General features: G+C 47.3%; 2 protein-coding genes across 8 annotated transcripts in view; one reads left to right on the top strand and one right to left on the bottom strand.

The window, feature by feature from the left end:
• The window catches only part of cnksr2a (connector enhancer of kinase suppressor of Ras 2a), a 49,236-nt gene that overhangs the window by 33,918 nt on the left and 2,885 nt on the right, over nt 1-12,433 (top strand). For 2 of the 7 annotated variants that reach the window (XM_054765707.1, XM_054765706.1), the window contains 5 exons: nt 65-286; nt 789-930; nt 2,057-2,284; nt 2,410-2,597; nt 5,001-10,485. In XM_054765707.1, the coding sequence (XP_054621682.1) occupies nt 65-286; nt 789-930; nt 2,057-2,284; nt 2,410-2,597; nt 5,001-5,198 (978 nt within the window). In that variant the 3' untranslated portion in view covers nt 5,199-10,485. Of the gene's footprint in view, nt 1-64; nt 287-788; nt 931-1,270; nt 2,285-2,409; nt 2,598-5,000; nt 10,486-12,433 lie in introns of those variants that run through there. The other 5 variants (XM_054765711.1, XM_054765709.1, XM_054765708.1 and 2 more) reach the window with 4 other exon arrangements.
• Nucleotides 6,787-9,179, bottom strand: LOC129174101 (kelch-like protein 34). The gene has a single exon (XM_054765714.1). The coding sequence runs from the start codon at nt 9,033-9,035 to the stop codon at nt 7,263-7,265; it is 1,773 nt and encodes a 590-aa protein (XP_054621689.1). The 5' UTR covers nt 9,036-9,179; the 3' UTR covers nt 6,787-7,262.

Here is a 12,433-nt window from a genome sequence, read left to right as displayed (position 1 = left end):
GAGTGATAACGGAACAGCAACATTGCGGAGGACGACTGTACCAAACAAATCTCTTCCTTTTTAGATGAGCGCTTACCTGGAAGGCCGGACGACTCGACTGTCTTCCACCGAGACGTCCCGTTCCCGTTCCTCCCAGGAGGACTTTCTCTGCGGCGAGCCGTCTGTGGCGGCAGCAGCTGAGCCGCAGTACCACCCCGGCTCCATGGGGGGCGACACCACACACAGCGGCAGGAGGTCGGGCGTGGGCAGCAGCAGTGACGTTCCGTACCGATGTGACCCTGTGGAGGTGTGTAGGGTGAAAAGTGCGACAGGGGATGCTGATTAGATTAATGCACTTTAATGCACTTTAATGCACGTGCCTCCAACTCCATCTGATATTGAGGTGCTTACCAAAGGGTGTTTTCTGTTCAATTCAGACATTATGCCACAAAATAGCACAAAAAGACAATGACCGCGCATTTATTTGAGATTTATGGGACGTTTTGAAGCTGACGCGTCAAATTTGCGCACACTAAAAGGGATTTGTCCTAATTTGCCATAATTACACACATTTTGCTGATTACAGTCATACATTGTGATGTTTTTGCTGCAGCGGCGCCCTCAGGAGAAAGCTTACATTTGTAGGTTGACTGCTGTCAGGACTTATTTAGTTTTAAGTTAGATCTCAGCAGCAGAAACAGCAGAAATGCAACAGATATCAGCTTGAGTGCATTTATCTACATGATGTATGCTCGCATGTGCGGGCTGGAGGCTTGTTGTCAAATTAAGATGTTACTTGTTCCCCATAGTACCGTTCCAGTCCTGCAGGGGGCAGCAGCGACACCGGGTCGCCTGGCCGGTCGTCCTCGTCTCAGAGACGCTCCTGGCAGGACTTGATCGAAACGCCGCTGACGGAAGCCGGACTGCACTACCTCCAAACAGGACCACTCGGTAACATCGGCAGCTCCACTTTATTCACATGCAGGGCTGTCGAATGATTCAACATTTCAATCAAATTAATCAGATTTCAAATGAATCAGGATTAATCACCATTTGCAGCGCTGTGTGAAATGTGCCTGGGGAGAAGAACATTTGCATCACACTTTAACCGTGTTGCTAAGAGCCATGTACAATTTTTCAATTTGAATTTGCCGTTTTGAGTGTAAATGTATTTTTTTGGATTTCCAAGCATACTTAAATGCAGGAAATTGTACTTCCGCGGTAAGTGTTACGGTAGTGAGTGATAAGACTTTCGACTATCCTGTTTTTCTTAGTCTTTCTGTTTATTTAGACCAGGGGGCGGCAACCTTGAGCATCAAAAGAGCCATTTGGGGCTCGTTTCCAGCAAATTTAAACCCACTTGGAGCCACAAAACCTACTTGACCACTAAATTGTACGTAACACTACATATACAATTTTCTTAAGCATTTTGTCATGTTCCTTTTCTGTCTTCCTGGTGCCATCTGGCAATTAGTCATGTTTCTTAAGCCTTTTCTTAAGGTTTTGCCACCGATTTTGGATCAACATTTGCAATAAAAGTGTGTAATACATCAATTAGTTCCAGTTCCAGAACCACTTGTTGCTTTTGATGCCGTTGTTCATTAGTAACAAAGGAAGCTAACATGCTGACTCACCAGAAAACACTGACCCTAGCACGACACACGCTCAACTCAGACGCACAACTTTGAAAAGCTCATGACGGCGTCAGGAGAGATGGTGTAGTGACTACAGAGAAGCATAAATCAGCTGGAGCCACAACAGGAGGATGAAAGAGCTAAATGCGGCTCCGGAGCCGCGGGTTGCCTCCATCTGCCGTCATAACAGAGACGGGTGGTTTGACATGATACAGTATGTATGCGTTAATAATTTTAACGTAATTAATGAAATAAATGAGTTACCGCCATTAATGCGCTATTTTTGACAGTCCTTGTCATACATGAAGTCAGTCAGTGACATTCCACTGTGATCTTGTAGGTGGCAGTCTTGGGCATTACTCAGACTAAGGGAGAATCTCTGTTTCCATAATCACTGATTACCATGTTTTATTTTGAACATAAATCTGAAATCCGTTTAACAGAGGATGCAGTCTTCGTGGAGCCCAGTCCGGCTGGCTCGACGTCCATGATGGCCGGGGCCGTTTACACACTCCCCGCTCCGAGGAACGTACCGTTGCCCATAGCGATGCAGAGGCTCATTCCTATGGCAACCCAAGGAGGGAAACCCCGCAGCTTCACGCTGCCACGCGACAGCAACCTACACATGCTGCTGGCGCCGCCCGCCAAAGACGAGCAGCAGACGCACAGCAGTGAGTGCAGCACACACATGTTGCCTGACACATGAGCGCCAGCGTGGGCGGATGCATGTTTGGTGAAAGCATCATCAGTAACCAAGGCAACCGTCCAGTCATGCACTTTTTTGTTATGCCCGCAGGTGGCAGCGAGGGGGCGTCCCTCGGTGACCTGTTTCGTGCGTGCGAGCAAGGCGGCGTGTGTCCGCTTGGCCGGGAATCAGAGGCCAGAGGTCAGTCGGAGTTCAGGCAGTCCTTCCTGCGGCGGACCGCCGACCCGCAGCTTAATGAGCGTCTGAACCGCCTCCGCATCCTGAACTCGACATTGAAGGTTGGTGCATGCGCCGCCGCACACGAGCATCCGCTTGGACAAAAACACAACTCCAATTATTTCAGCATTATGCATACTCATGAGAGATTTCTATGGGTTCATGTCTTCAAGGATCTTGAATTTCATACTTAAAATGTGTGATTCGGTGATTCATTCAGTTTTTTTTGCACCCACTAAGATAGATGTCTGTGCTATCTTGTTATCTTGAGCACCGTCCATGTCTCAGGTGTGTCTCCTGGTTTTTTTGCATCACAGAGCAGCCATTTGTGCCTTCATGCTATGTGAGCTGTGCTTGTGTTAGCGGGCTGCGTGCCTTCAAGCTCTTCTGCTCTGTTGTTGTTGTTGTGTTGTTGATGCTTTTTGTCCTCAGGCAGGGACTGCTGGCGATTGAAGGGGCGGCTTTGCTTCTGAGCTTTTTGCAAGGATTTGTGGCTTTGGCTGCTCGTGTGTCACGGTGCAGGTCGGATTAAGGAGCTTCCGTGTTTGTCTCCTGTCTGGCGTCTTTTAATAAAGGGAATACGCTGAGTTTGGGGAGGTAGGCGAGAATCAGTTCCCTTGCTAACGTCTTCAAAAAGCCTGCAGTGTTGTTGTTTAAGTCAGACTTTAGTGTAAGCTGTTGCTGTGGAAACAACAAAGATATTGAAGCAAAAAGGCAAACAGCAGTATGAGAAGCAAGTCAGTATAACCTTGTCAACTAAATCAAAAAAACAATCCAATGCAAGAACACTTAACTCAGAGTGCAGACCTTATTTCCTTCGGGATCCCAGAATTACCTTTGCCATCGATGAAGAATCCCAGCATAAGCGACAGAATGCTATTCCTAAAGATGAATGTACACAGACAAAAGCAGATGTGTTTGTTTCACAAAAAACAACAAAAAAAGAAATACTTCTAATGTCAAGTTATAAATGAATAATATTCCGTTCTGGATCGAGCGCATCATTTCCACATTCCTTCCCAAAAAAACCCTGAATGAGTGTCTGGAGTCTATATTTTTACGTAATGCTCCACACAGACGGAGCATACAAACATGATTAAAGGAAAAACACATCGTTTCCACGTTGATTTATTACAAAAAATTGCGGATCTTGTTTCTTCAGACGCTCCAAAATGTAATGGTTTCTTTTTTGGTCTATACCATGCCCCTTTGCCAGATTTCGCAAAGATTGATTTAGTAGGTGTTGTCTAACTATTTAAGAAAGTGTACATCCAGTTTCTTAAAATGTAATGGTTTCTTTCTTTCTTCTAAAACAGTGGTTCTTAACCTTGTTGGAGGTACCGAACCCCATCAATTTCATATGCCCATTCACCGAACCCTTCTTTAGTGAAAAATAAAATCAATTTTTTTTTTCAAATTCAAGACATAGGTATATGTTTGTTTATAGGTATGTTTGTTTACTGGTGCACAAAATGACAGAGACAGGACGCTGACTCCCATCACGGTTCGTGATACATGTGAATCCATGCTGTACATATTCGTCCGACCACTTCCTTTTTTTGCTCGACATAGTTAGTATGGATTAAAATATTAAGAAGGAAATCACACGACGTGCTACCACATCAGTCACACGTTGACTACTTGATGGTGCGTTTCATTTGTACTCGAAACTGGGAAGTCGGAGTGAGAGTGACGTGATCTCCGAGTTAAAAGCGTTCCAGTGGCCAAGTCAGAAAAACTTCACACTATAGCAATATTTTTTATAAATTATTTGTTGATTATTTATCGTTTACACACGAGGCAGCCATCATTGATTGTTAACTCAGAGGTGGTGACTTGAACATTCCGACGAATTGACACGATGGGTTCGGTGTGTCTCAACCTCCGTGGCGGAGGCTCCGCCAAACCCCTGCGACCGACTCACCGAACCCCTAGGGTTCGATCGAACCCAGGTTAAGAACCACTGCTCTAAAACCTTTGCCATGTTTTTTGAGGAATGGTTTAGTAGTTTTTGCGTAATTTTCTACATACAGTAAACTATAAAAACATGACTAAAGGTAGTGGCTGTGCCATTTTCCTTTGCCAAATTTTGAGAATTGGTTTAGTATTTTTGACATAATTCTCTAGAAAAAGCTTCTACAGTAAACATGACTAAAGCAGAAACTCATTGTTTCCACGTGGAATAAGTACAAAAAAGTAGTTTCTTGTTTGTAAGGGTAATGTAAGGGTTTCTACCCTTGTTTGTGCAACACCTCTTCGCCCAATGTTTTTGGTTTAGTGGTTTTTCACACAAACCAGGAAGTTGCACAGAACCTACCACCACAAGCTTTGTATATCCCCTGTAGTCTTTGTCTTGCTTTCCGTGTGTCTACATTTTCTTTCAAACTTGGAGCGGATTTAAGCTAAACAAATCAATAAAAATACACAAAGTGACTCCGCCCTCCTGTGTTTGTGCGCTCTCATAGGACAGAGAGGGGGAGCTAGCGCTGATTGACAGGCTCTTGGCCCACCCCCAGCTGTCGTCCGCAGAGTTCCAGGAGTGGAAGCAAGCTTATCACGAGCTCTTCTCTCTGCCACCAGTCGAGGCCGACGTGTCCGAGCCCGAGCCGCCCTTGACGCCCTCGCTCTCCCACACGCACTCATACATCGAGACCCACGTCTGACACACACACTCACACAAAGGTAGTGATGGACAGTGTACTGTAGAGCGGGCCCAGGGATGATTGACAGGACTTAAATGTCATCTTTTTACGCACACGTTGAGAACATTTTGAACATCTTTTATCACCCGTGGTATGCTGCGTTCATGTCGCGTCTTGCTGCCGTCTTTTTTTTCATCATCGTGGACTGAAACGGCTTCTCCAATATTCCCTAAAAGTTTGTGAAGGAGACTATTTGTATTTTTCAAGATGAATGTCTCAGGGCTTTTGAAAACGTGATACAGTGGATCCCCGCTATTAGCAGGGAGTGACGTTGCGAGAGGCCTCGTGAATAGCAGATAAACGCGAGTAATTTCAATGCCCATAAAAATAAATAAAGCCTGTGTGGTGGCGCTGCGTCTAGGCGCCACTGTACGCGAAACAGGCTCGCTCCTCCCCCTCCAAACCGTCCTGCTAGCTCGATTTTCAATCAACATTTGCAATAGAAGAGACTTGTAATTATGATATTATGAGATTCAGCTGCAATAACCCTCCCCATCTCTTTAATTGCCACTGTTCACTCGCAATGAAGTAAGCTAAATGCATAGACGCACAATCCACGCTGAAGCCTTGACCTTTTTCTGGTGCTCTGTTTCCTGTAGATGTGGCGCCACCAGCGGGAAGCACAAGGTAGCGCGTTGGTTCCCATCATGCCTTGTGTTTGCGTTGATTGCATCATGAGTGAGGTAGTGGTTCGAGTTGATGACCCCTTTTTTGTGACGTGTGGTGTGAGTGTTTGCTAAGCTACTACTAGCAGATAAAAGAGCATTTCCTTAAGTTTGCTTCTAGCCATTTCCTGTCCTCAAGCTTGTCACAGTATGTTATATTATTATGCTGGCACTTAATGACTTGGCACTTAAATTCGGAATGACTTAGGGTAAATAAGATGGGGAACCTGCCTATTTTTGGAGAGAAAAGGCAGAAATGGGCAGCTTTTCCCCCCCAAAAATGTTTTGATTAAAAATATGCAGGGTCGCGAATGCTGAATCATGAATATGTGGGGATCCACTGTATTATCACAAAAGAAACCATCCAGAACATTAGTGAGTGTGAACGTACACAAGCACAAAGCTGAATGCTCTCTCCATGCTGCCATTGCTTGTCTTTGTTGTAAATAAGCACAGTTGTATTTATTTATTCTTAGTATATTTTGTGTTTTAAAGCTCCAAATGTATTGTAGAGTGTCTTGGCTGACTATTACCTTCTTTTTTTTTTAGGAGTGTTTCATGCATAAGCTATGAATTAAATTAAAAAGCAGTATTTATGTCTGTTGGACCAAGCGGATGGATCAATAAAGTTTGATTGTTTGGAGGAGGATGAGTTTGTGTTTATGGTCTTAAAGGGATGAGATTGCAGAAACCCCGCCTCCAGTTAAGTCAGAGCCCCGCCCCCTTGCCGCCATGCTTGGATTTACTATCAATGTGTATTCCTTCCCTTTAGTAAATGTGAAAGTAATGGCGACTGCTAAAATGAATGTTTATTTCTGGTTGGACTGGTTTATTTCAGGACTTTTCTAGACAAAAATGTGTTGCTGCAACAACAATGACCTTGTTGGGATGTTTTTTCCCCCCCCTCTGCATCTTTGATTGTGCCAAACAAAAAATCCAAAACACAGCAGATTCCACGCTGAAATGTAATCAATAATGGCTGCTAAATGCATGTTTTCTTCTACGCCTTCTAGAAAGTATTCAGCCGGCGTATCCTCTTGCACCTTTGTGACCTTTCTCCTCTGCTTGACAACGCGGCTTATCCTGCTAAACTTTCTGACCTTGTCCTTAAAGATCTCTCGGCTCGATTTTCCTTCTCAAGCTGGGGGTGTGCCGTATGAGTAATGCTTTTTATGTACCTGAATCATGCTAAAAACTAGCTTAATTCACACATTGTATGCCCAGCTTTGTCTCCCATACGTTAGAACTGTGGAGTAATTACTGTAGTTCAACATGCTAGCTCCTAATATTAGCATAGTGGACCAAATATGCATTAAATGGCATTGGCCTCTGCAGAATCTGATCCAAATTTGGACGCATTTTAATCTGGCATTGGCAGTAAGGTGCACTCCATTCCTGTGAGGGGTCTTGGCAGCTGAGCAATCTCCCTCCAATGGTCTTTCTTGGGGTCGTACTCCAGCACGCTCTTCACCACCACCTCCTGAGCGTTGCTCCATTTTGTCCCGCCGAACACCACCAGGCTCCCGCTTGGCGTCGCCGCCATCCCGTAGTTGAAGGTGGCGGCGAGGAGTGGCCTGAGACGCGTCCAGCGATCCGCTCGCGGGTCGTAGCGCTCGATGTCGCAGAAGGGCTCGTACATCCCCAGGAGGGCGTAAATGTAACCGTGGGCGGTTGCCAGGCGGTGGCAGAACCTGCCAATGGACATGGGCGCCCTCTTCTTCCAGGCTCTTCCCATGCCGTCCCAGCGCAGAACCTCCCTGCTGCTTTGGCTCTGGCCCGGGATCATGACCACGCCGCTGTTGCTTGAGAGACCACCTGACACGTAGATGTTGTGGTCCAGCACGGCACAAGCATGGCCGTGGAGAGGGCCGGGCAAGGGCGCACCCCTCCTCCACGCCCCTGCCACCATGTCATAGAACTCGACAGAAGCTAGTGTGGCGGATACGTTGGCATCTGCATTTTGCCCCCCGATGGCGTAGATGGTGTCCTCCAGGGTGCAGCAGGCGAACTTGGCCCGGCTCTGCAGCATGGACTCCACCTGCTGCCAGCAGTCGAAGCGGGGATCGTACCTCCACACTTGATTGGACGTTTCCACGGTGACCGGCTTCCCGTCCGCCTCGCTCACCAGCTCCCCGCCGACCACGAAGAGGAAGCCCCCCAAGGAGCACACACAGTGGTTCCTCAGTCTCAGTGGCAGACAGGAAGTCAAAGACGCAAACGTCCTGGTTTTCATATTGAACGTCAGCACCTGCTGCTCCGGTCGGTCCGTGCTGGACCCTCCGCCGACGAGCAGCATGCGATCAGGCGGCGCCCTGAGTGTGGACTGTTTGTTCTGCCTGATCGGCCCGGCTGAGCCTGTTCTGTGGTACTCCTGCGCCCGGGTCACCTGGCTTCTTATCAGAGGTGTGGCCATGGCTCTGTGGGCATGGACAAGGTGTGCAAGGTCAGAAGGGGCGACCAATCCGAAGCGCAGACGACTTAGCAGGAGGTTGGATTGCAGCAGTGGGAGGGGCCCATTCTCATTCAGCCAATCCAGAGCCAGTTTGACAAGCTCCACTTCTTTGACTGCGGGGATTTCATCGGCATCCAGCACCGCCATGAGCGATTGGACGTTCAATTCGAGGAGGTCGTCTCTTCTTTCCTGCAGCAGCTTGGCCATCTCCGTGGCAATGGTGTCGTTGGCGGCGTCCAGCACATCAGGAAGCGCATGGTGCTCCGCTAGGTTAGCGTAGCTGCAGCAGTTCTCAGCACTGAGCCCGTCGGTGATGTAGCGCTCGCATATGGTCACGGCCGTGTCCACTTGCAGGTACCTCGCCGTCTCCAGAACGTCAGGGAGCGTGCTCGGTGACACCCTTAGCCAGCCGGAGTACAGGAAGTCCAAAATGGCGTCTAAACCCCCGGGCGTCAGTGCCGGGAGCCTTATAGACGGCGCTAATCTCTCCGCCGTGGAGTCCCCGAACAGCGCCCAGAAATAATTGCTGGAGCTCGCCAGGAGGGCTCGGTGGCAGGGGAAGGAAGCGCCGTCGGTTTCCAGCACCACGTCGCACATCTTCCTGTCCGAGCGCAGCCGCTGGAAGCGCCCGAGCAGCTCGGTTCTGTGGGACGAGCTGTAAAGGAGGGAGTAGCTCTCCATCCAGATTGCTGGAGGGGATGCAAGAAAGGCAACCAGGCGCACCTAATGTCCGCTCTTGTTGGTTGCAGCATGCATGCCAACTAGTGATGGCAAGGTTCAGCGCACAAAAGTCCTGCAGAACACACCGAGGACATCTCGTCTTGTCTGGTGTGATGCTCTGAATGTGCTCTTTAGTTTTTGTCCGCTGCCCTTTGGTCTGCACTCGGGTGGGAGTATCACCCAAATACCACACACACACACACACACACACACACACACACACACACAGAGAGGCAGGCCTGGCAGGGTTTAGCGTCTATCCCGGCGGATGAACTCATTGGTAAATACAGCTGCCTGTCTGAGTCCAAGGGCACCGTCGCCAAGGCACCTATCTGGGCCCTCATCGCCATGGCGACAGGAATAGAAACACCGACAAAACTCAACCATGCAAACATCAAACACATCATTTTTTTTGACAAGATGGGGCCCTGAGTGTCACGACAAGGATCTGGATCGGGATGCTAAGCTTGTGTGCTTATTTTGGTGCGGGGATAGAGTCACTTTATCGGGTTGCAGCGTGTTTACCGTCTGTCTGATTCATGTTCTGCTACTGAATGCTGTGTGCTACTGTTTGTCTCATGCGCACAAGGCCCATCAGCATGCACACGGTTGTCTTCTCCTGTGCACTCACAAGCGATTATTTACATATGGTGGTGTGATTTATGCTTCAAAATACGTCGATGCACGCCTGCAGAGGTAAATGCTCATGCCCACATTGGAGTGTGTGTTTGCTTTTTTTGTTATTGTTTTTTTGGAAGAGTTGCACTGGAGCGCAACAAAAACAAGCATCACGCCTCTTTGCAACGCCTTCTTCGCTCCCACACAAAGTCAGATTGTCCCGTGTGGATGTTATCATTGCACCCTGGCCCGATGGAGGCTAAACTTAGCTACAGCTGCTCTGCATTTCTCTTTCTCTCTTTATGTGTGTGTGTGTGTGTGTGTGTGTGTGTGTGTGTGTGTGTGTGTGTGTGTGTGGCATGTGAAGTGATGATAGATAAGGGAGGTACAAATACGTGGTCGTTAAAACATGATGGATTTTGTTGTTGGCACTTGTACACAATATGTTGTGCGCAATATAATGACATCGAAAGCTATAGAAATTAAACTTGGATATTCGAGTAGTCAGTGTGCAGCTTGTATAGCAGCTTGTATAGCAGTATAGATATACTGTCCACTGAAAAAGAGTCTAAATGGCTAGCAACACAAGTGAGTACACCTCAAAGTCCAAGTGTCAGGATTTAGGACTGCCCTTAATCCTCTTGGGCATGGAATAGAGCCGATCTGCACAGGTTGATACTGGATGTACGGACGTGGATGTTAGATACCTTGCACTCCTCCACCTTCCTTCCTTCCTTCCGCTTGAGGATGCCCTGCAGGTGCTTAATGGGGTTCAGGTGTGGAGGAGACATACTTCGCCGCTCCATCACCTTCAGCTTGGTACTTAATCATTGTGGATGTGTGTGTGTGTGTGTGTGTGTGTGTGTGTGTGTGTGTGTGTGTGTGTGTGTACACCTTATCATGTTGGAAACCTGCCCTTGAAACACAGTTTCTGCTGCATGATGTCACAGTACATGTTGGAATTCACGTTTCCCCTCACTGAACCACGGCTCCCCCATGCCGGCAGCCTCGGACCAGGACACTGTCATGACACTACCATCATACGACCATGACACTACCATCGTACGACCATGACACTACCATGACACTACCATCATACGACCATGACACGACCATGACACTACCATCATACGACCATGACACTACCATGACACTACCATCATACGATCATGACACTACCATCATACGACCATGACACTACCATCATACGACCATGACACTACCATCATACGACCATGACACTACCATGACACTACCATGACGCTACCATCATACGACCATGACACGACCATGACACTACCATCATACGACAATGACACTACCATGATACTACCATGATGCTACCATCATACGACCATAACACTACCATCATACAACCATGACACGACCATGACACTACCATCATACGACAATGACACTACCATGACACGACCATGACGCTACCATCATACGACCGTGACACTACCATCATACGACCATGACACGACCATGACACTACCATCATACGACAATGACACTACCATGACACTACCATGATGCTACCATCATACGACCATAACACTACCATCATACGACCATGACACGACCATGACACTACCATCATACGACAATGACACTACCATGACACGACCATGATGCTACCATCATACGACCATGACACTACCATCATACGACCATGACACTACCATGACACTACCATCATACGATCATGACACTACCATGACACTACCATCATACGACCATGACACGACCGTGACAATACCATCATACGACCATGACACTACCATGATACTACCATGATACTACCATGACATCGCCATGACACTACCATGATACTACCATGACACTACCATGATACTACCAGGACACTACCATGACACTACCATGATACTACCATGATACTACCATGAAACTACCATGATACTACCATGACACTACCATGACACTACCAGGACACTACCATGACACTACCATGATACTACCATGACACTACCATGACACTACCATGACACTACCATGATACTACCATGATACTACCATGATACTACCAGGACACTACCATGATACTACCATGACACTACCATGATACTACCATGATACTACCAGGACACTACCATGATACTACCATGATACTACCATGACACTACCATGATACTACCATGATACTACCAGGACACTACCATGATACTACCATGATACTACCATGACACTACCAGGACACTACCATGACACTACCATGACACTACCATGACACTACCATGACACTACCATGATACTACCATGATACTACCAGGACACTACCATGATACTACCATGACACTACCATGATACTACCATGATACTACCAGGACACTACCATGATACTACCATGATACTACCATGACACTACCATGATACTACCATGATACTACCAGGACACTACCATGATACTACCATGATACTACCATGATACTACCATGATACTACCAGGACACTACCGTCAGCACGCTTGAGTGTACAGGCAAAATTATCTTGCTGCTCACTTGTGTTGCCAGATATTTAGACAGTCATGGCTGCAAATAGTAAATATACTTGCATACAAGCTGTACACTGACTCCTCCAAAGTATGTCCAAGTTTGCTTTCTATGTGAAGATAATAAAAATGCTTGATGAAATGTGAGGGCTATGCTGTAAACCAAGGGTGTCCAAATTGCGGCCAGGGGGCCATTTGTAGCCTGCGGCTGTTTTTTGTTGGCTCACGG

This window comes from Dunckerocampus dactyliophorus, chromosome 21, assembly GCF_027744805.1.
Source record: "Dunckerocampus dactyliophorus isolate RoL2022-P2 chromosome 21, RoL_Ddac_1.1, whole genome shotgun sequence".
NCBI lineage: Eukaryota > Metazoa > Chordata > Actinopteri > Syngnathiformes > Syngnathidae > Dunckerocampus > Dunckerocampus dactyliophorus.
This window is presented reverse-complemented; position numbering and strand designations above follow the sequence as displayed.